The 23,283-nt window shown below is 33.7% G+C and overlaps 1 protein-coding gene across 1 annotated transcript in view; it reads right to left on the reverse strand.

Annotated features, from left to right (window-relative positions):
• The window catches only part of LOC114341629 (uncharacterized), a 65,778-nt gene that overhangs the window by 20,297 nt on the left and 22,198 nt on the right, over positions 1–23,283 (reverse strand). The window contains exon 2 of the mRNA XM_050643833.1: positions 19,862–20,188. Within this exon, the coding sequence (XP_050499790.1) occupies positions 19,862–20,188 (327 nt within the window). The remainder of the gene's footprint in view (positions 1–19,861; positions 20,189–23,283) is intronic.

The raw sequence follows: 23,283 nt of genomic DNA on the forward strand, positions 1-23,283 counted from the left end.
ATTTAATTAAAAAAATTACAAAAAATAATTATAAATATTTCAAAATAATTTTGCAAAAACATGTGAATTAAAAAAATGGGGGGGGGGGCTAACTTTGTCCCTAATTGTCCTAGGACAGTTGTTTTTCTTTCTAAATGTGTATAAAAATTCAGTCTGTCCAAAGATGAAAAAATAAATTTTCTACGGGTAACGGTTAAAAAGTTATTCTAATTGTTTATAAGTAAGCAAAAAATCGACATGTTTTTGCAAAATAATTTTCAACTGTTTAAAATTATTTTTTGTCATTTATTTTTAATTAAAGTAATAGTATAAATGTTCTTCTTTCATAAACTGTCCGAAGTATTATTTTAACCTCATAATTTTCTGACTTATAGTGTTGCAAAAAAAATGAATTTGGGATAAACAAATTAAATAACTTTTAAACTATTTGACCAATTGTTTTGAAATTTAAAATATAATTTAAGTGAAGTTTTTACATAAGTTATGAATATTTATAAAAACTCAAAATTTATGATTTATTTTGCAATTTTCTAAGCAACCAATAAGGATGGACATATTCAGCGAACGCCATATTGAAGTTTTTTGTACGATTTATGAGTTTCTTACTCTCAAATTTGTTTAAAGTGCTTAACTTTTTGGTAATAGACGAAAAAAGCGAAAATTTAGCGTTTTTTGATCTTCATTTGTTTATAACTATGTATATCATCAAAATCGGCTACAGGAAATATATAGGTTAATAATATAGATGTCCATACTACTAAAAAAATTTGGTTTCGGCCTGGAGGGGGATGTGTCACGAGAAAAAATCTTATTTCTCTGGACTATAAGAAATGTTTAATAAACAACATATCAAAAAGTTCTACTCCAGAAGTGGGTGCTTCATTTTTTATTAAACAAATGAACTGCGAAATTATTGTAGCTGTTTTTTTAAATACCTACGAAAATATAAATCTTAGAAAAAAACTGACTTGACCATTGAAATATATTCAGAAAATTTTACACAAAAAACCCTAAATAAATATTTTTTAAAATTAAACCTACAGCTTCTATAATTTTTTATTTATAACGCTAAAGTCACCCTTCTCACAAACATTGACACACTGTGCAGGGGTGGGCAAAAGCCGGCCCGCGTGCCGGATCCGGCCCCTTTGCTTATTTTATCTGGCCCGCTGAAAAATCCCACAAGCAACTTTTTTTAATCTCTTTTATGCGATTTTGTTGAATCAACAATATTAGTGTGCGTAGTGTTCATATACATAATGAAATATATTATAAATAATAGACAGTACTGTAATTTCTAACAGCCGTAACCCTACTTTAAAGTATGCAACATACTTTCACAAAGCGGGGGTCGGCAGACTACATAGAATTGATCATGTAAGGGGCACTTCTCTCCGACAGAAATGAAGAATAACCTAGGACTAATCATCCCGAACGAACTGAAAGAACTAATTAAGGAAAAAAACAGCACCAGAAGAAAATTCCAAAGAACAAGTAGAGACGAATTCAAGACTCAGCAGCCTCACCGAGGGCAAATGGCACAACAAAATCAGGAAATCAGAAGAAAACCATGGAAATGTTTGGAAAATGCTGAGAGCCAAGAAAAGAATAAAACAAAAGATGCCCCAAATAATCAACGAAGAAGGAATACCCTTCAAAACACAAGGAAAAGTGGGTGCAAGAAGAATGGCAGAAACACATAGGCAAAATCAGAATATGTCAGATCAACAAACCATCGAAGAAGTCAACAACGAATACGACAGGATAACAAGAAGAAACCAATTTTTAGTAGAGGAAGAAGACTTCCTAAATCCAACAGAAGTTGCTAAAATCAAAAGAAGATTAAAGGAACCAGAGCTCCAGGAATGGAAGGCATCCATAACATAGTACTCAAGGAACTACCGAAGACAACGATAGTAGAATTGTACTACATTTCTAGATTTTGTCTAGAAAATGCCTATTTTCCGAACAACTCGAAACACGCAAAGATTATTTCTCTACTAAAACCAAGGAAGGACGGAAGAAAACCAGAAAGCTACAGGCCATTATCCATAGGAAAAATATTAGAGTTCATCTACAGAAGATTGATGTAGCATACGGAAAGAAGAAGAATCATACAGAAGGGCCAATTTGAATTCAGAAAAGGAACAAACTGTAAACTACAACTAGCAAGAGTTATCACTGACACAAAAATCTGGTTCAATAGGAAACAGAAGACAGGAATGGGCATCCTCGACTTAGAGGAAGGAAGGCCTACAGCACGGAAGAAAGCCCTAATCTATATATGTATCAATATAAATTAATTTGTATCGCTAAGATATAAACAAATCACAAAATAAAATCTTTCATTAAATGATTTATTTAATGACCATTAATGGATCATATTTCTTTAAAAAATACATGACATATTTTACTGGGCACAAATTGTTCGCATGTAGGTACACCCAAGTATAATACCATTATCTCTTATTAACAGTCCAAATGCTTTAAAATGATACTTATAGTATTGATGTCAAAAAAAATCTTAATCAAGGAAAAAACGGTGTATTTCGGCCCGCCGGACATTTTGAAAATTTCATTTTGGCCCGCGCTTGAATGTATTTGCCCACCTCTGTATAGTATAGTAAGGTTTGGTGAAGCGCATGGTAGAGTTATTTTAATATAATTCTTTAACTAAATAATCAAATTAAATTTTTCAAATTGGAAATGAAAAAAGAACAATAAAGCTATTGTACAGTTATAATGAAAAGAAATAAAATGTATGGGGTTAAGTACGGTGTGGGCGGAAAGTGAGACTTACATGAATATTGTTTAAAAATGATTTAAAAATGTGTAACTAATACAATTTTATCTATAAAACTCTCAAATTTGTACAACTTACCTTTCAAACATCTTACTAAATGACGTTTCATTAAAAAAATCTCAAAAATTTAATTCGACTGATACGACGCGACGTCGACGTCTTAAAAAATGTAATTTTTGAAAACTTCGTAGTTTTGCAGAATTACTATTAATTTAAGAGGGTATTACCTATGGTAGGGGAGCTCAAGCGGGGATTTTTGCAGTTACTCGAGCGCGTCAGATTAGCATATGTGGAGAAACCTGGTACCCTGCAGATGTACCTCTACCATATATTGGCTCTTAACACAGGGTTAAGTACATACATGCAAAAGAGTGTATATTTCAAAAATCTGACGATTTGAGTCGGGCGTAAGGAAATGTGGAGTCCCAAAATTTCACAAGAAAAAAGCGAATATTTCGCGAAATGAATGACAGATCGAAAAACTAAAAAATATGTGCTCAATATTTTTTAAAAATCTAACGAATGATATGAAACACGACTTCTCACGGAGAGGGGTGGGGGGTAAATTTAATATTTTAAATACGAATCCCGCGATATTTCGCGAAATGAACATCAGATCGAAAAACTGTAAAATACACTTATTCAATAATTTTGAAAAATCTATCGAATGGCACCAAACACGACCCCCCAAGGACGTGGGGTGGGGTGGGGGGTTACTTTAAAATCTTAAACATTAGTCCCATTTTTATTGCATATTTGGATTGCTTACGTAAAAATAAGTAACATTTATTCGAAACATTTTTTCGAATTATGAAAAGAGGCGTTATAATCGGAAAAAACGATTATTGGAAATGGAAAATTAAATTAAAAAATGGCAAGCGCCCACTAAAATGGAAAACTTTACTTAACTTTTTTTGGTTTTAGGACCTACTCTTCACAACCCAGTAGGTCCCCATAACGCTCGAGTGACTGCACATTTAGCATACTTTGCTCCCCTACTACTAAGTTTTAACAGATATATTACAATTTTATAGATGTCTTTTTAAAGCCTAAGATGTAATCTTTAAGATGCACTAAATTATTTTACTTTAGAGATGAAATAAATAACTTTTTCTTAAGACAATTAAGAAAGACAAAAAATGTAATACAATAACCAAAAAAGTTATAAAAAATCTTTGTACAAAGTTATCAAAACTTTTTTTTCTGTAAAACTTACCTAAAATACACTTAATAACAAGCTTAAAAATAATAAAGGTTAAAAAACATTTTTTGCGCTCTTATACAGTATTTTTGCGTAACTTGGAACCTATTTGATAACTTTTTTATTATCGGTTTTACGAAAAGAAGTTATTCTTCATAAAATGCTCTGCGTTGTATAGAATCTAAGGTGCAACCATCAGATATCAAATGGTATTAAAGTACCTTTATATTTCACACTATAGAAAATTGCTATTAAGAAAAGCTGTTTAGAATTCAAACTATGTTTTAATATTCAATTACTTCCTTCTAATTGAAAATACTGTGAACTATAAAAGTACTTAACTCTTAACCCGGGAACAGTCGCGCCGAGAAAAATCTAACATTTTACCCTTTTTCGTAATAACTCGATGAACAATTTTGCAACATAATTTTCCACTCGTAAGTGCCTCGAGGAAGGGTGTAGTAATGCGTAGGTTTATTGAAAAAATTTTTTTTTTCCTTTTCTTCTTCTTCTTTTTGTGGAATTTATGGCTTTGGTCAGAATCAATTAGCATTAATAATTATTATTAAAAATAATCTTTCTAACATAACAAGTAAACAAAAATACTATAAAATAAAAATTTGTTGTAAATTCGAATTTATATTCGTATTGTTAGATAAAATCTAACGCGCAACTGCTGACGTGACAGAAGTGAGCGCAACTGTTCCCGGGTTAAGCGAAATCCATATTTTTTGACATACCTAGTATAGAATTGAAAAAAATTGATATCTGATGGTTGCGCCTTGGATTTTAGACTAGGTGGACCAATAATTTTTTTTCGTGAAAAGTACTTCACGCACAGTTTCATACAATATTTTATCTACGATAAACAAATAAAAAAACTGCAACTCTTCGTCACTGGAGTACATTTCTATTCTACAATTTTTAGAATTTTGAGATTTAAAAATTCAAACTTCTTTCAAACAATAAAACTGTCAAAACTTTTGTTGTAATTATTGCGCACAAGTCATCACCATGACAACGCCAAATTCAGGATTGGGACAACGCCATTTAAAATACATTGTTACTTCACGCACACTTTAAAAAACCCTTTACGCACTGCTCTCTATAATGACAGTTTTCACAAACTAAAAACTTACTCATATTATTAGATAGAGTAGATAAACATAGTTTTTAATTTTAAACAACTTTTCATAACAACAATTTTTGACATTCTGATATATAAAGGTTTTTTTGGAACGAAATTCATATTTTTGACATACCTCGTATAAAATTGATAAAAGTTAATATCTGTTGGTTGAGTTTTAGATGTTAGATCATGAAGAGCATTTTATAAAGTATAACCTTTTTTCGTAAAATTGATAATAAAAAAGATTCCCATATGGTTTCTAGTTACGCAGACACACTGTATAAGAGCTCAAATTTTTTTCAAATTGTAATATCATATTAGGATTCAACATAATCAAAAACAAAATAAAAACATTTTTGATCAAAGTAAAATGTTGAATTCACCGATATTATTAACATTATTTATACAAAACAATCGTTATTGTTTAAACAATTAGGTAATAAACAATTAGCGTCGAAATCTGTGAGTATAATTTTTTACTTTAACATACATATTTATAAACTAACAAAAAAAGGTGTAGAAAAATATAAGCTTGTTTGATTTTTTCCGAAATCCCATTGACCCCCTAATACACTAAGCGCCAAAATTAACGCACCACCTTAAAAATGAGACATTTTTAATGTCTCATATTTCCTAAACCTGTTGTCCGATTTTAGTAATTTTTTAATATGTTATAGCTTTATTCTTCAAAAATATCGATGTAATAATATTGTTGCTAAACAGATAAGTATCATTGTATACCGGGTGTAACAATGATAGTGCGTTTTTTCCTCAAAGTTTGGAACACCCTGTGGAATATTCTAGCGTATATAAAATATTGCAATTAAAACTCAGCTGGAACCTTAGGTTATCTTAACATTTTGCTTTTTGATTCATTCGCTTGTGTTGGATAATAAAAAAGTTAGGTACCTTAACAACTAGCAACGTTTTTCATCAATACAGGGTGCTTCTAAATAAGTGCGACAAACTTTAAGGGGTAATTTTCCATGAAAAATAATGACCGTTTGCTTTATAAACATATGTCCGCAAATGCTTCGTTTCCGAGATACGGGATGTTGAATTTTTTCGTACAAACTGACGATTTATTTATTGCTCTAAAACCGGTTGAGATATGCAAATGAAATTTGGTAGGTTTTAAGAGGTAGTCATTGGGCATTTTTTGGCATACAATTAAGAATTTTATATTCACCATTGGCGTGCATACGGGTAATATGACCGGGTAATATGACCCGTATGCACGCCAATGGTGAATATAAAATTCTTAGTTGTACGTCAAAAAATGCGCAATAACTACCTCTTAAAACCCACTAAATTTCATTTGCATATCACAACCGGTTTTAGAGCAATAAATAAATCGTCAGTTTGTAAGAAAAAATTTAACATCCCGTATCTAGGAAACGAAGCATTTGCGGAAACATGTTTATAAAGTAAACGGTCATTATTTTTGCATGCAGAATTACCCCTCAAAGTTTGTCGCACTTATTTAGAAACACCCTGTATTGATGAAAAACGTTGCTAGTTGTTAAATTACCTAACTTTCTTATTATCCAACATAAGCGAATGAATCAAAAAGCTAAATGTTAAGATAACCTAAGGTTCCAGTTGAGTTTTAATTTGAATATTTTATATACGCTAGAATATTCCACAGGGTGTTCCAAACTTTGAGGAAAAAACACACTCTCATTGTTACACCCGGTATACAATGATACTTATCTGTTTAGCAACAATATTATTACATCGATATTCCTGAAGAATAAAGCTATAAAATATTTAAAAAATCACTAAAATCGGACAACAGGTTTAGGAAATATCAGACATTAAAAATGTCCCATTTTTAAGGTGGTGCGTTAATTTTGGCGCTTAGTGTAATTGGAATTTAATTTTAATTTTTAATTTGATTTTTTGCAACAATCACATATACGATACATATTACACAAACAAAACTAACGCAAAATAACACACAAAAACAGTCAGAATTTGATACCCTGGTGAAAGTAACATAATTTCAAACAATGTTTTTTCAACCACAGATAGCTAGGACCCTTAAAGATCGAGTCCAAAATTTCATTTGGAATTTGAAGGATACAGTGATGTGGGAGGAGGATAGTACACATAACCTAAAAAGATCAGGTGGTTAAGCATAGCCACCTTTACTTAACAAGCCATGAAGTTGAAAATTGGCATCATCTATTGGTAGACCGATTAATTCTGACAGTTCTCATTTGTTTTTAAATAATTTTCACTGTATTTACAGAGAAACTGAAATATTTTACAATATTTCGTACTCCAAATTATAAAGAACATTAAAAGGTATGTTATTAAGATGATTTTAGTTCAATATAATATATTTTTATATAAACTTGCGTGCATATAGAAATCCGTCAACTTAAAAAATTTGTCATTTTGAATGTCTCATATTTCCTAAACCTGTTGGCAGATTTAAGTGATTTTTTAATATGTTATAGCCTAATTCTTTAACAATACCCCTGTAATAATATTGTTGCTAACCAGTTAAATTTTTATGGTGTACAGGGCGTTTATAAAATACTGAAATTAAAACCCAACTATAGACTCCGGTTTTCTTAACATTCTGTTTTTTTGATTAATTCGTTTATATTTAACAACTAGATTTGTTATTTATCAATTCAGTGCGTTTCTAAATAAGTCCGACAAACTTTAAGGGGAAAGGAACAAAATGCAACATTTACAAAACTAATAAGTATTTTTGAAAAATTTAAACGCAGAATAAAAGATTACTTTATTACCGAGGGCTGAAAGTCCCTTAGAATGAATAAAAAGTTTTTTTTAATGACATATTTGAAACTAAAACTCACACTAAATTTTCTTAGTTTTTCACCCCTGTAAGTTATTAAAATAAACATAGAAGTTTTCAGGGACTTTGGGCCCTCAGTCCTAACGTAATCTTTCACTCTGTGTTTAAATTTTTGAAAAATACTTATTAGTTTTCTCAGGATTCGAAAAAAATGAATCCCGTTTATATTCTTGTTGTTGGTTTTTTTTTGTATAATAAACGTTACTTACAAGGAATTACTTTTAATATTATTTTGTACAAACTTCTAATTAATAATATTTTCTTGTTCGACTCAAAAAATACTATATAGTCCAGAAAGCCACTGCGCATCCGCTAGGGAAAATATTCTAATTCGTATTTTTTGCACAATCTTACTCAAAAAGGACTCCTTTTAACAAATTTGCATGTTGCCAGGACCAAAAGGTGGTCAAAAATTTTTTAAACGTTTTTTTTTTGTTTTTTCCCTAAAATTATTTTTTTTGCATGGAAAAAAGTTTTTTTAGGTTTTTTGGATCATTCCAAACAGAAAAGGTCTTTAGTAACTTTTCTCTAAAAATGATAGTTTTTGACATATAAGCGAATAAAAATTGAAAAATTGCGAAATCGGCCATTTTTAGTCCTCAAAAACTATGTGAAAACCTGAAAATTTGAATGTTGCCAAGGTAGGTAGATATTCTTTAAACATCGATTGATGAAATCCCTAAGAGTTTTTTGCAATACAATATTCAAAACTTCTTTGTTTTTTAATTGCTAATCAAGCGTGCGCGACACAATTTTCCACCGACAGTATGGTGCAAATGAAAGGAATAAATTCGTTATTTCGTAAACCGGCTACTTTAAGGAAAAATCCCGAAACAGGTCGATTTTTATTTTTAAGTTATGATGTTGTGGCATATATGATATAATAGTGACGTTATCCATCTGGACGTGATGACGTAATCGATTATTTTTTTAAATGAAAATAGGGGTCGTGTGCTAGCTCATTTGAAAGGTTCTTCAATTCTCTATTCACTAATATAAACATTTACAAAATTATTTATACAGGGTGTCCAAAAAATTTTTATTAATTTAAATTATTTGACAAAAAAAGAAGTAGAAGGACGCCCTGTATAAATAATTATGTAAATGTTTACATTACTGAATAGAGAATTGAAGAACCTTTCAAATGAGCTACCACACGATCCCTATTCTCATTTAAAAAAATCATCGATTACGTCATCACGCCCAGACGGATGACGTCACTAGTATACCATATATGCCACAATATCATAACTTAAAAATAAAAATCGACCTGTTTCGGGATTTTTCCTTAAAGTCGCCGGTTTACGAAATAACGAATTTATTCCTTTCATTTGCACCATACTGTCGGTGGAAAATAGTGTCGAGCACGCTTGATTAGCAATTAAAAAAAAAATAGAAGTTTTGAATATTGTATTGCAAAAAACTCTTCGGGATTTCATCAATCGATGTTTAAAGAATATCTACCTAGCTTGGCAACATTCAAATTTTCAGTTTTTCACATAGTTTTTGAGGGTTAAAAATGGCCGATTTCGCAATTTTTCAATTTTTAATCGCTTATATGTCAAAAACTATCATTTTTAGAGAAAAGTTACTAAAGACCTTTTCTGTTTGGAATGATCCAAAAAACCTAAAAAAACTTTTTTCCATGCAAAAAAAAATAATTTTAGGAAAAAAACAAAAAAAAAACGTTTAAAAAATTTTTGACCACCTTTTGGTCCTGGCAACATGCAAATTTGTTAAAAGGAGTCCTTTTTGAGTAAGATTGTGCAAAAAATCTGAATTAGAATATTTTTCCTAGCGGATGCGCAGTGGCTTTCTGGACTAATAAATTTTACCAGAATTTGTACTTTAAAATCGTAGTTTCGAAAGCGGTAGTCCGAAAGTCAGACTACCGACGTCATCAATTGCGACGTTGCCTTTTTCTCTTCATGGCTTGTAAAGTAAAGGTGGCTATGGGTTAATAAATAGATCCTAGATTGCGCGCTGCCATCTAAAACTAAGTGACGATTGCGACAGAGAAAACTGAGGTATTAGGAAAAAAGTCTCTTTCTCAGCGTTGCCACATTTAGTAGATTTCTACTATTTTGGTAGACTTTTTTATTTTTAAAAAAATTCTAATGGGTAATATTTTTTAGTAGATTATTGGTATATTTCAACATTTTGCTATGACTAAAATAAAATTTATTTTTTAATACTATTTACCCCATTTTTCAATTAATTTTCATACATTTTGTTACAATTTCCTCATGTCATTACCGAAAATAAGATTCAGGACGTAGATAATGAATACAGATAAATGAGACTGGATTTTGGTGTAACAAACTTACTTGTTTCAAGCAGCAATGCAAGTAGTATTTCGGGTGATATTGAAGAGTTCAGGCATTCGGTGAGCCTATTACAAGCTAACGATGGAAAACTAAAATATCTAAATATATGTAATCTAAAATATCTAAACATATGTTGTGTTTACCTGTTTCTAATGTAAAATGCGAAAGAATTATTGGGAATTGTACCAAATTTGATCCAGACATGCAGATGTTAAGATCAACACATGACAAAATATTGTATAGAAATATTAAATATGAAACTAATAAAACTTAATAATAGTCCTGTCGCCAGGGGGGGTACAACGGCCTCCTGTATTCAGATGGACTTACTCAAGTTTTTGTTATGTATTTTGACCTGTAGAACACGAATTTTTTGGGTAACAGTTGATCCGGATGTCGATAAGATTGTTATAAACCAAGAAGTTGAGGAATCACATAACAGCGATTTCTCGCAAAACAAAACATTTTTTTGTATTTTTTGGGCCATTCTAACCAAAAAATGTTCCTACAAATTTTTTCGTAGGATGCATAGTTTTCGAGATAAACGCGGTTAAACTTTCAAAAAATCGAAAAATTGCAATTTTTGAACCCGAATAACTTTTGATTAAAAAATAAAATAGCAATTCTGCTTACCACATTTGAAAGTTCAAGTCAAATTATATCGGTTATAATTATTTGTATTGCTAAAAATTTATTATTTTATTGTTAAAAAAAAGCTATAAACACCTAGTGCTTGAGTGATGTTTTTAATGATTTCTCATTTAAAATCGAACGAGTAGGTAGAAGAGTTAAAAGTGCAAGCGGGGCTATTTCTACGTAGCATGTATTAAAACGCATGTATTAGGCACGAGAAACACTATGTGTTTATAGCTTTTTTTAACAATCAAAAAATAAATTTTTAGCAATGCAAATATTCAAAACAGATATAATTTGACTCGAACTTTTAAAGGCGGTAAGCAGAATTGCTATTTTATTTTTTAATCAAAAGTTATTCGGGTTCAAAAATTGCAATTTTTCGATTTTTTGAAAGTTCAACCGCGTTTATCTCGAAAACTATGCATCCTACGAAAAAACTTGTAGGAACATTTTTGGGTTAGAATGACCCAAAAAATACAAAAAAATGTTTTGTTTTGCGAGAAAACGCTGTTATGGAATTCCTCAACTTCTTTGTTTATAACAATCTTATCGACATCCGGATCAACTGTTACCCAAAAAAATCGTGTTCTACGGGCCAAAATACATAAAAAAAACTTGGGTAAGTCCATCTGAATTAAGAAGGCGGTTGTACCCCCCCTGGCGACAGGACTAATAAGTAGGTCATTTTGTTTCCCTGTTAAAAAGTAAATAAGTTTTTTTACAAATATTCATATCATATTAATTGCTAGTTAAGTTAGCTGTTGTTTTTATTATAAAAAAATTCCAAATTATATACAAATACGTTAATAAAGTTTTATAGTATATTTTAGTTTTTGATTTAGTAGATTTTAGCTAAACATGCAGTAGATTTCCTGAATAAAATGTGGCAACGCTGCTCTTTCTAATCGGAGCAGTTCATCAAATCGGCGACGGTGGCAAAATGACGTAGTCGATAAACCCAACGTCATTGGATAAACCCCATCGGTGAGAACGAACTTCCCACCTAATAGCCTCAGTTTTCTCTGTCGCAATCGTCACTTAGTTTTAGATGGCAGCGCGCAGCTAGGTATTATAATATGACTATAGCACACTATAGGTTATGAGAATTTCCCAGAATTTTCAAACCTAATTTTCTTTTAATTTACTGAGGACGATTTTCCGAGTGGGAATCGAAACGTCAAATAATAGTATTTAAGAAATGCAATCCCTTATAAAAATAACACGCTTATTTTACTTTAAGAAATCCACAAAGCACTTAAGTGGCAGAGAAAGTCAAGTGCAAACTTTGGCGCAGAAAGGCACATTTTTTTCAAAATTAAAATATTTTTAACGAAAATAGTTACCAACTTTAAAAAAGCTTTTACAACGGGATAACTAAAATATACAAAATTAATCCATTTTAAGTCCATAAGATTTTAGCCACAATAGATCTCTTTATGTCGGGAGTGGAAGCGCCAACACATATTGACCCTAAGTCCATAACTGATTAATTCGCTCTAAGAATTTGTTACGTAAAAGTATCTTTTACTTCATTTTCCTCAACTAACCTGTTTTATCACCCCTTAGCTCTAACCCCCTCAACCCACATAACTATGATGTTCGCATTATGTTCAAAGCATATAATATAAAGTACCACCAACATTCGTCGGAGTATATTCTTTTTAGTATATGCGTAGTACAAGCATAACATGTACCTTAAAAAATTCTAAATTTCATGTTCTTTGCAAATACTTCAAAGAATATTCTCGTACCGAATATACTGAGCACATTCGTGTACGTAGTATCTCGGAATATTCGTAAAAGTTTATTCTTAGAATATACCTTTATCGAATGTTCTGTAAAAGCATATTCGTATCACATACTTATAAGTAATTTTAAAATATCTTAAAAATAATTTGTATGTATAGGAAGAACAATATTAGCCTAAGAGATTATCAACCTCGTTATTTTTAGAATTATTAATAAAATTTATGTATGTAGGTAGTATTGGACGAATTCATTTCTTAAAATTGTTTTAATTGTATGGTAAAAAAGTTTAAACATTAATTGTATTAACGTTTATTATTATTATTAAAAATTCGTTTTCATAATTGAAATGAATGTACCATCTCGAGTTTACCATGAGTATTTTTACATCCTTGGAATTTAGGTACACTAATAGACTTATTCGTGGAGCATGCCCTGAACTTACCCAGAGGGAGATCGCCTGCGCATTACGTTTTCGGATGGAAATATCAACCTTATTGAACGTCCAATTTTGTAATACGCAGGCGTTCTCCCTCTGGGTACGTTCGGGGTACACAGCGCGAATAGGCTTAATAGCACATTCAATTCAATATGGGCCATTCCAACATCAAAACGTGCCAAAACCCACAACCAAAGGCTTTGGTGTTACCAACCGCCGAGTAAGCCTTTTCCCTCAACTTATCTTAAAAATTCACACTTTTATGAAAAAATTCCCCATTGTTTACAAAATCTGAAAAGATATGTTTAATTATTTTCAAATATTTTGATTTTTTCAAAATAGGTATTTTACAATTTGGACTGGAGCAAAAATTCCCTTTTGAGTTAACGTTTTCCCTTTTATCACCTCTTATGTTGAAAATTCCCGCAAAAATGGAAATTTCCCTCCGGTTGGCAACACCGTATGTTGTTCGGTGAACAAACTGAGGCCAGTCTCATTCTTTTGTCCACTTCCTACCTGACCTGAATAGGGATTAGCGATAGGATATGGAAACAAAGGTAAAATGTGAAAACGAAAACAGGTATTATTCGTATTTGTGCAGTGTTAAGGACGAAGACGAACAATAAAGTACTAGGATTAAAGAATATAAATATCTTTATTTTGTTAAAAATAAAGATATTTATATTCTTTATATTCAATATACTAAAAAAAGTGCGGTAGTACGTTTTAAGTATATAAATAGAAGGTTTATAGTACTTCCTTGGAATATTCTAAAAAGTGTAACACCCACCTAATATCACCATATTGGGCTGCATAGCTCTGACTACCAGAGGCCAGCCTGAGAGAAGAGTGACCGTTGACTTTAGACAGTTGAAACGTTGAAATATGAATATATGATTCTTAACCTACTTTTGTACACGTTGTAACGCTTTTACGATTTCTCGAATAAATAGTTTAAATGTTGTTTGATTTTCACAGTTTTGGTAAATTCGAACCCAGGGAACAAATATTCCCCTTACATTGGCGCCCACTGTGGAACCTTAACGTGTGAAATGACTTCAAAATAGGACTAATTCGACAATTCGTGCAGGACTCTTGTGCAATATTACGTCGTGGGAACGTCGTGTCTTCCACATATTGCAGTCAAGATCGTGTCTTTTGTGCAAATCGTGTCTTTTGTGCAATCTTACATCGTGGAAACAGTGTGTCTTCCGGATATTGCAGTCAAGACGGAATTAAGTATAGGTTAATCAAAAAACTGTAAGTACACTTTTATGCATACATATCCCCTTCGGTCAAAGTACTCAAAAGCAGCTACTAGCCCTACAGAAGACAATTCTACAGCGGAGATGGCATCAGTTACACTTACAAACGATCAATTCCAAGAATTATTGCGAAAATTGGCAGTGACTACTCAACCACCGCCCGTGCATCAAGCCGGCAACTTATCAAAATGTTGTTCGCGATTCGATGGATCTAAAAATTCGGACGTAAATGCTTTTCTAGACGCGGTCACTATCTTTAAAGACTGTTCGCAGGTATCGGATGAAAATGCGTTGAAAGGAATCCCAATGCTGTTAGACGGTTTTGCTGCAAACTGGTACCAAGGCGTTAAAACTACGGTTAAGTCGTGGGATGAAATCGTGCAACTTCTACGTACTACATTCGGTCCACAAAAGCCCGCATATCGCGTGTATAAAGAACTTTTTGAGAATGAGCAAGACTCACGTACTGCTAGCGATATATTTATTTGTAAAGCTCGCGCTATACTAGCACAACTACCTGAAAATACGCTAACAGAACCTGTGCAACTAGACACGTACTGCTAGCGATATATTTATTTGTAAAGCTCGCGCTATACTAGCACAACTACCTGAAAATACGCTAACAGAACCTGTGCAACTAGACATGGTTTACGGTCTACTTCATAAAAGAATTCGTGAAAAAGTCCCTCGTGACAAAGTAAAAACTTTTAACGAACTTCTAACTCAAACACGGTTACTCGAAGAAACTTTTGATTATGACACCGAGTCTAAACAAATTAAAGATACTAAGAAAGTACGCTGTGCTTTTTGTAAAAACATTGGTCACGTAAAAGACGATTGTAGAAAATTAGCTGCGGTAAAAGCAAAAGAAACCGATTCCGACAAAGCTAACTTGCCAAAAACGTCACAAAATTCAAATTTTACAAAATCTCAGTCTGCTAATGCGTCGACGCAGAACTCTATTGCATGCTATCGATGTAAAACCCCAGGATACGTTGTAAGCAACTGTCCTAAGTGTTCTAAAAAGGCTCAATCAACCTCCTTTTCTTCTTCTAACACATCTGAGTTTCTATTAGCTGAAATTGACAATGACAATCATGTCTTGAATGTTCAACCTTCACAATTCAAACCTATAGTTCAGATTAATGTTGAAGGCCACCATGGTCATTGTTATTTAGATTCTGGAGCTCAAGGTAGTATTGCAGGTTCGATGCTAAGAGACATTCTTTTGGAAGATAAAACGCCTTTTACCACGAGAACAATGCAAATAACTCTTGCGGATGGTCGAACAAATTCAGTTAATGTTCTTTTATTTAACGTTTCCATTTTATTACAAAATAGATCACATGCGATCACATTGATTTCTGTACCTGAACACATTCAAAGTAGAACATTGCTAGGTGCCGACTTTCTAAAGAAAGCAAACATAATTTTAGACATACCACGCAGTGGCGTCATTTGATAGGAGGCAGGGGGGGCGTTTGCCCCCCCCTGGCCCTGAAAATTACTGAAATTTACAAAAAATAGATCAATTTTGTATTATGTTTGCATATAAATGTATTGTATATATAATGCTTGCCCCCCCCTATCAAAATTTCAAATGACGCTCCTGATACCACGTGACTCTTGGTATTATGGTGATATATCAGAGTCTCGTTATCTTTTCTCATGTGACCCCCTTCAAGGTGATACTTGTACACTTAACACTATTACTATGGCTCACTTAGAAATTAGAGATGATGTAGGAATTTCTCTTTCTCCTTCCGAAAAGAATACACTTAATATGTTCCTCAAAGAAAATGCGGATGTATTCGAACGAAGTCTTGAATCTACCCCATTTGCTGAACATACGATCACCCTCACAGATGATAATCCCATAGCTGTTCCACCATACAGAATGTCGGATATTAAAAAGGAACAACTACGTCATGAATTAGACCAGCTATTAGAAGATGGTACAATAGAGGAATGCGAGTCCCCATACGCGGCCCCTGTTGTTTTGGTGCCCAAAAAGAACGGCGGTGTTAGACTGACAGTAGATTATCGACGTTTAAACGCTGTGACCCGAGCTGATAAGTACCCTCTTCCCCGAATCGAAGATATTTTACATGCATCCAAAGAAACCAAATTCATGAGTACCTTGGATCTAAAATCTGGTTACCATCAAGTATCGGTGCGCCCTTCTGATCGTGACAAAACTGCTTTTGTCTGTCCTTTTGGCACTTTCCGATATACCAAAATGCCATTTGGTCTCTGTAATAGCCCCTCTACTTTCCAAAGGCTCATAGACAAGTTCCGTCCTGGCTTGCAGAACCTAAATATTTATGCTTATCTGGATGACATAATCATCCTTTCCTCTGCTTTTGAAGACCATCTAAAAGACTTACTTCAAGTATTCGATAGATTAAGGCTCTTCAAGTTATTTTTAAATCGTGAGAAATGCTCATTCGCATGTCAAGAAGTGCATTACTTAGGTCACATAATTTCATCTCAAGGTATTCGCCCAAATGACGATAAAGTTTCAGCCATACTACAGATGCCTCCTCCTACCAATGTGATCCAACTTCTTAGATTTCTCCAAACTTGCTCATGGTTTCGCCGCTTCATTGAAAACTTTTCCCATGTTGCCAAACCATTATCAAATCTGACTAAAAAGAAAACAAAATGGAATTGGGGACAAGAGCAAACTGAGGCTTTCGATCTCCTAAAATCCTTGCTCTGTTCCGCTCCCATTCTAAGACAGGCTGATAGTAGCCTTCCCTATGTCCTTCGAACTGATTCGAGCTGTTATGCTCTGGGGGCATGTTTACTACAGGGGGAGAGTGAAGACGAGAGACCTGTCGAGTACGCTTCTAGACTACTGACACCCGCCGAACAAAATTACAGCACCACCGAGCGTGAGGCTCTTGCAGTTGTTTGGGCTGTCAAACGATTTAGAGGTTATCTAGAAGGTGCTACATGCACAGTACAAAGTGACCATCAAGCATTAAAATGGTTAATGTCTTTGAAGTTAATGTCTTTGAAGTCACCTACAGGTAGATTGGCCAGATGGGCCCTAGAGTTAATGCCATTTGATTTAAAGATCGAATACATTAAAGGCAAGAAGAATGTCATTGCTGACACATTATCGAGACCATCTCGTGACGATTCACTAATGGCCTCAGAAACTATGTCACTATAGATTTTCCGACACTTAGCATAGCTGAAGTACGAGCTGAACAATTAGAAGAACCCGATCTTGCCAAGATCATAAACAGTTTAGAAAATCCCTCAGAAGCAAGTGTAGATTTTAAGAAATGGACTGAAAGAGGTTTTCTAATGGTAAATGGAATTTTATATAGGTACGCTCCTGAAATCGATGAGGACGAACCTCAGTTAGTTGTAGCCAAATCTCGGATACCACACATCTTGCATGAATACCATGACTCGGAAACGGCAGGACATTATGGTATTGAGAAGACCTACCAACGAATAGCCCGACGCTATTTTTGGGTTGGTATGAGACGAACCATCACCGATCATACACGCAATTGTATTGAATGTCAAAGGTACAAAGTCTCAAATCTTAAGCCCGCAGGTTGTCTTCAAACCCCAGCATACTCTCAAAGATTTGAAGTCCTCTCCATTGATTTGTTTGGGCCTTTGCTCCCCACTCCTCAGGGTTATACCTGGATTTTTGTCATAGAAGACACAGCCACTCGTTGGGTAGAGCTGTTTCCCTTACAGTCTGCCACTGCTCTTGCCTGCGCAAAGCATTTAATTGATGAAGTAATTTTACGCTATGGAGTTCCTTGTCGAGTTGTTAGCGATAACGGAACCCAATTCGTAAGTGCGGTTATGCAACAGGTAGCACATTGCCTGGGTTTTCAACAAAACCTGATACCTGTGTATCACCCGGAATCCAACCCGGTCGAAAGGAAAACAGAGACATTAAGACTCAGTTAGCTATTCTCACGAAGTCTGATCATACGTCGTGGGCGGACAAATTACCTAGTGTGCGTTTCGCGATGAACACCGCGATGTGCGATTCGACTAGTTTTACCCCCGCATATCTTACGTTCGGAAGAGAACTGCGAACTCCAGACGATGTTAACAGAGACTTTCGAGCAATAATAACAAATGAAAATTTCGTAACTCAAATCACGCCTTACTTACACACTATGAGTGACGTTTTAAGTGCCGCGCGCGAAAGACATGAACTATGCCAGGATAGGCGAAATATCTATAAAGACTCTCATCGCCGCTGTGCAACTTTCGTTGTCGGAGATAAAGTGCTAATAGACAGTCACACCCTTAGTGATTCGGCCAAGTCGGTTACTTCAAAGTTCGCGCCCCGACGCGACGAGCCTTATGTGATTACGAAGGTTATCTCTCCTACTACTTACCAAGTTTCACCTGCTGACAACTTAGAGACTTTTGTTGGAAAATATCACGTGTCAGCCCTGACTCCTTACCGTTCGGAGGTCAGTGACCCCACACCACAACCAGTGCATGCGATCCGTAAGAGAGGTCGTTTACCAAAGATGGCTCCTGTAGATCTTACTCCCGCTCCTGTGGAAATCACCGTCGATGAGTGTCCCGAAGAGGAACCTCCATCTGTTAGCTTAGCTGCTGACCTAGCAGACCTACCGTCTCCAGATGCTGCTAGCAGACGTCAACGAATACGAACCAAGAAGTCGTGTTCTTGTTGTTCAGATTCCATCACCACTCTTGCCCCACACGCGAGACGCCAGTGCGGTGCAAAGGGGGAGGATGTAACACCCACCTAATATCAGCCGTGTTCGCGCTGCATGCCCCGAGTATGCCCAGAGGGAGAACGCCTGCGCATTACAAAATTGGACGTTCAATAAGGTCGAATATTGCCCTCCGAAAACGTAATGCGCAGGCGTTCTCCCTCTGGGCATACTCGGGACATGCAGCACGAACAAGGCTATCACCATATTGGGCTGCATAGCTCTGACTACCATAGGCCAGCCTGAGAGAAGAGTGACCGTTGACTTTAGACAGTTGAAATATGAATATATGATTCTTAACCTACTTTTGTACACGTTGTAACGCTTTTACGATTTCTCGAATAAATAGTTTAAATGTTGTTTGATTTTCACAGTTTTGGTAAATTCGAACCCAGGGAACAAATTTTCCCCTTACAAAAGTATATTCTTTGGTATATACTGAAAAGAAGTGCGGTAGTACATTCTAAGTATATAAATAGAACGTTTGAGTGTATACTCAGTATCTGCTCTGCACATTCGCAATGGTAATTACGCATATTCTCAGCATATACTTTTTCTGAAAAGTATGTTCTATGAATCTACTAAGAACATGAAATTGTTATGTGGGAATTGAAATTGTTCAAAAATTTATTTTAGACAGAGTTCCAAAAAACAGTTTAGAGCATGAAAAAATAAGGTAGTAGGGATTTAATAACTACTTTTATTTTGTTATTCAAAAATAATATACCTTTGTTAATTAAAATACAAACCTTCCCCCACTGTCATGGGTGTATTTGTCATAATTCTAACAATTCTCTCACGTTTTGACGTATTAAGCTTGTTATCCAACCAGTTTAAAGAGATACCAGCCATAAATGAAAGATATAACTTCGGTGCAAATAGTTCACGACAAGCAGGTATATTGTATATTTGGTTCAAAACAAATTCAAACTCTGGTTTCACACAAATGAAAATTACATCTACATTCGGCGTCACAAAACGAATTTCTTGAAATACGTAGCAACCTTTTTCTTTCCACCAAGATAAGTTTTCAAGAACGGTACTAGATACATACACTTGCTGATATGAAACTAGTCCTAAAAGAATCAAAAAGTTATCAAACAAAATTTTTGGTACATATGAAAGATTTTTGGGTAAACCTTTAATCGCCATTATCGCCAAATTATTTTTTTTTTAATTTCAAAATTTTAGTTAGTCATAATTATTACACTATACTAGTTTACAACCAATTTGTGACTCGAATGCAAAATGCTGTCTTTTGTTAATTTTTGCTCTCTAATATCACTATGACCGTAAAAGTTCCTAACACGTAAGATTTTTGAGTTAAGATTTTTTCAAAAACAGCGAGTTATGATTTTTAAGTTATGAGTATTTTACTAAATTTTTTTTAAAACAGTCATTTGTAATCGGGACGTAATCTTATCAACTTAACGTTTTTTCTAAAAATTGTGCATACTTTGGCAACACTGGGATATCTTATGTCTACGAATATTAACTTACATAAAGAATAAACCAAAGGTAAACCCTTAAACGCCCAAGGGTGGATAAAAAATGTCCATCTAATGCGTATTCCCTTGTAACATATTTATTACGTGTTTAAATTTTTTTTTTTAAATTATTTATTGTTAAAAAGACAGCCCATTATCGAATGTTAATTTGGTTCTACCAATATTTTTGAAAATAAAAGCAGCTTCTTGAGTTAAATATGGATGGGCATAAAAAGTAGGTACACCCTTGGCAAAACTTGTTACTAAAGGTTTCTACATAATTTCTCGTTGGTAGGAAGATAATCCATACAATTATCGATGTATAATTACATAATCTACATAATTATCTGCCAATGAGGAGGCTGAAAGAAAGAATATGGAGAAAATCGACAAATCTGAATTACTGGTATGTTAATTTTGATGTACATTGTAATTTTGTTGTAAGGTTTGTAAATTGTTTATATTAATATTTTAGAAGATGCTGTGTTTATTAAGCATAAGATTCTTAAGTTTAATCCATTTTCAACAACTCTCAATATATTTATATTAGCTATTTTCGAGGTGGACATTTTTTACCCACCCTTGGGCGTACATGGAACCTAAAAAAGGTTGGGCGTTTAAGGGTTAATCAGTAAACCTACCTATTTAAACTTATATAGTCCTAAACAAACCATTTTAATGATTGTTACTCATGCATGACAAAAGTGTCTGGGTTTTCAAGGAAGACCAAGCATAAAATTGAATATCCAGATATTACCTCAACAATGAAACCGGTTTTTCATGGAGAAGATTTAACAGTTTCAGGACCTCGGCAAATTGGGAGAAAGATTTGAAAATGTATGGCGATAAAAGTAAACCTAATGATGTATCAGAAAAGAATGATTCTTATTTTCCCGAAAGCGACGAAAAAGCACCATATTGCATCCAACAAGCCGAATTACATGATTTAGTTTGAGACCTTCACTTGTCCAAAGGACATGCTTAACTCTTAGGTTCTAGATTACAATAATGATTTTTTTTAAATGGAATTTACTAGCTAGTAGTTCAGAGAAATAAGGAAAAAAATATCCTGTTAGTGACACCACCCCCTCCAGGCCGAAACCAAATTTTTTGAGTAGTACGGACATCTATAGTAATAACGTATATGTTTCCTGTAGCTTATTTTGATGATATACATAGTTATAAACAAATGAAGATCAAAAAATGCTAAATTTTCGCTTTTTTCATCTATTACCACAAAGTTAAGCATTTTAAACAAATTTGGGAGTAAAAAACTCATAAATCGTATGAAAAACTTCAATATGGCGTTCGCTGAATATGTCTATCCTCATTGGTTGATTAGAAAATTAAATAAGTCATACATTTTGAGTTTTTACAAATACATACTAATAACTTATGTAAAAATTAACTTAGAACCTTCTTATTACAAGAAATACTGAGACTTCTGGTGCTTAAATTATATTTTAAATTTCAAAGCAATTGGTCAAATAGTTTAAAAATTATTTAATTTGTTTATCCCAAATTAATTATTTTGGGTAACGAATACCAGAAGTAACAAACTGCAACCGGTTAATATAAAACCTCCACCAATTATAATTAACAAAGTACAAAAATATGACGAATTATCAGTTATCTACATAAAAACAAGATACAATTCCAGGCAACCATGTTGGCTGGAGGGAATATGAAAATCAATGTCACTGACTCAGATGCATACAGGAGTCTAACTGAAGTCTTAAACAATACAAAAATGGAATGGTTTTCATTTGAAAACAAACAGTCAAGACCTGTCAAGTTAGTTGCAAGAAACTTACACCAGTCATGCAAAGTTGAACAAATTTTAAAAGACCTAAAGAACAAAGGCTTCAATATACTGGAAATAAATCAAATACTAACCGGGAAAGCTAAACGCCCCTTCCGCTTTTTACTTTATCCTTTGATAAAGATGAAGATATAAAAAAATCTATGCCATTAATGAAATATTAAATATGAGAGTACAAATAGAGGCTTTCAGAAAACCAAAATTGCTGCCCCAATGCAAGCGCTGCCAGGAATATGGGCACACACACAGAATTACTGCAAAACAAAAGGGAACCAAGATGTGTCAAATGCATTGGAAAACATCTAACCAAAAACTGTAAAAAACCCAAAAATATAGCTCCAAAATGTGTTCACTGTGGCAATGACCATCCAGTTAATTATAGAGGATGTAGCACTGCAAAAGCTCTGCAAACACTAAGAAATATAAATAACAAGGCTCCCGAGAGCAGATTAAATATAGAAAATATGGAAGATAGACACCGAACTTTAAGAAGAGCTGGAGTATCTTATGCTCAAGTAGCACAACCAGAAACAGAAAATAATACATACACAGTAACTGAAATGCTGCAAAAAATAATGGAGAAAATGAGCAAATAAGAAGAATTTAACAAAAAAGTACTTGAAAGCCTGGACAGACTTGAAAATATCAGAAGCAGATCATAATCAGACTATAATCCCCGGACCTTAGGATACTCCAATGGAATACAAATGGACTCTTACAACACCAGCAAGAGTTATTAGTAACCCTACAAACACAAAAATAGGCATATGCCTAAGTGCAGAAACACATCTAACTAGACAATCATTTATTAAGCTGCAAGGTTATCAAATCTATCATGCCATACATCCACAAAATTCAGCCA

The sequence above is a fragment of the Diabrotica virgifera genome, chromosome 2, assembly GCF_917563875.1.
Source record: "Diabrotica virgifera virgifera chromosome 2, PGI_DIABVI_V3a".
NCBI classification, from domain to species: domain Eukaryota; kingdom Metazoa; phylum Arthropoda; class Insecta; order Coleoptera; family Chrysomelidae; genus Diabrotica; species Diabrotica virgifera.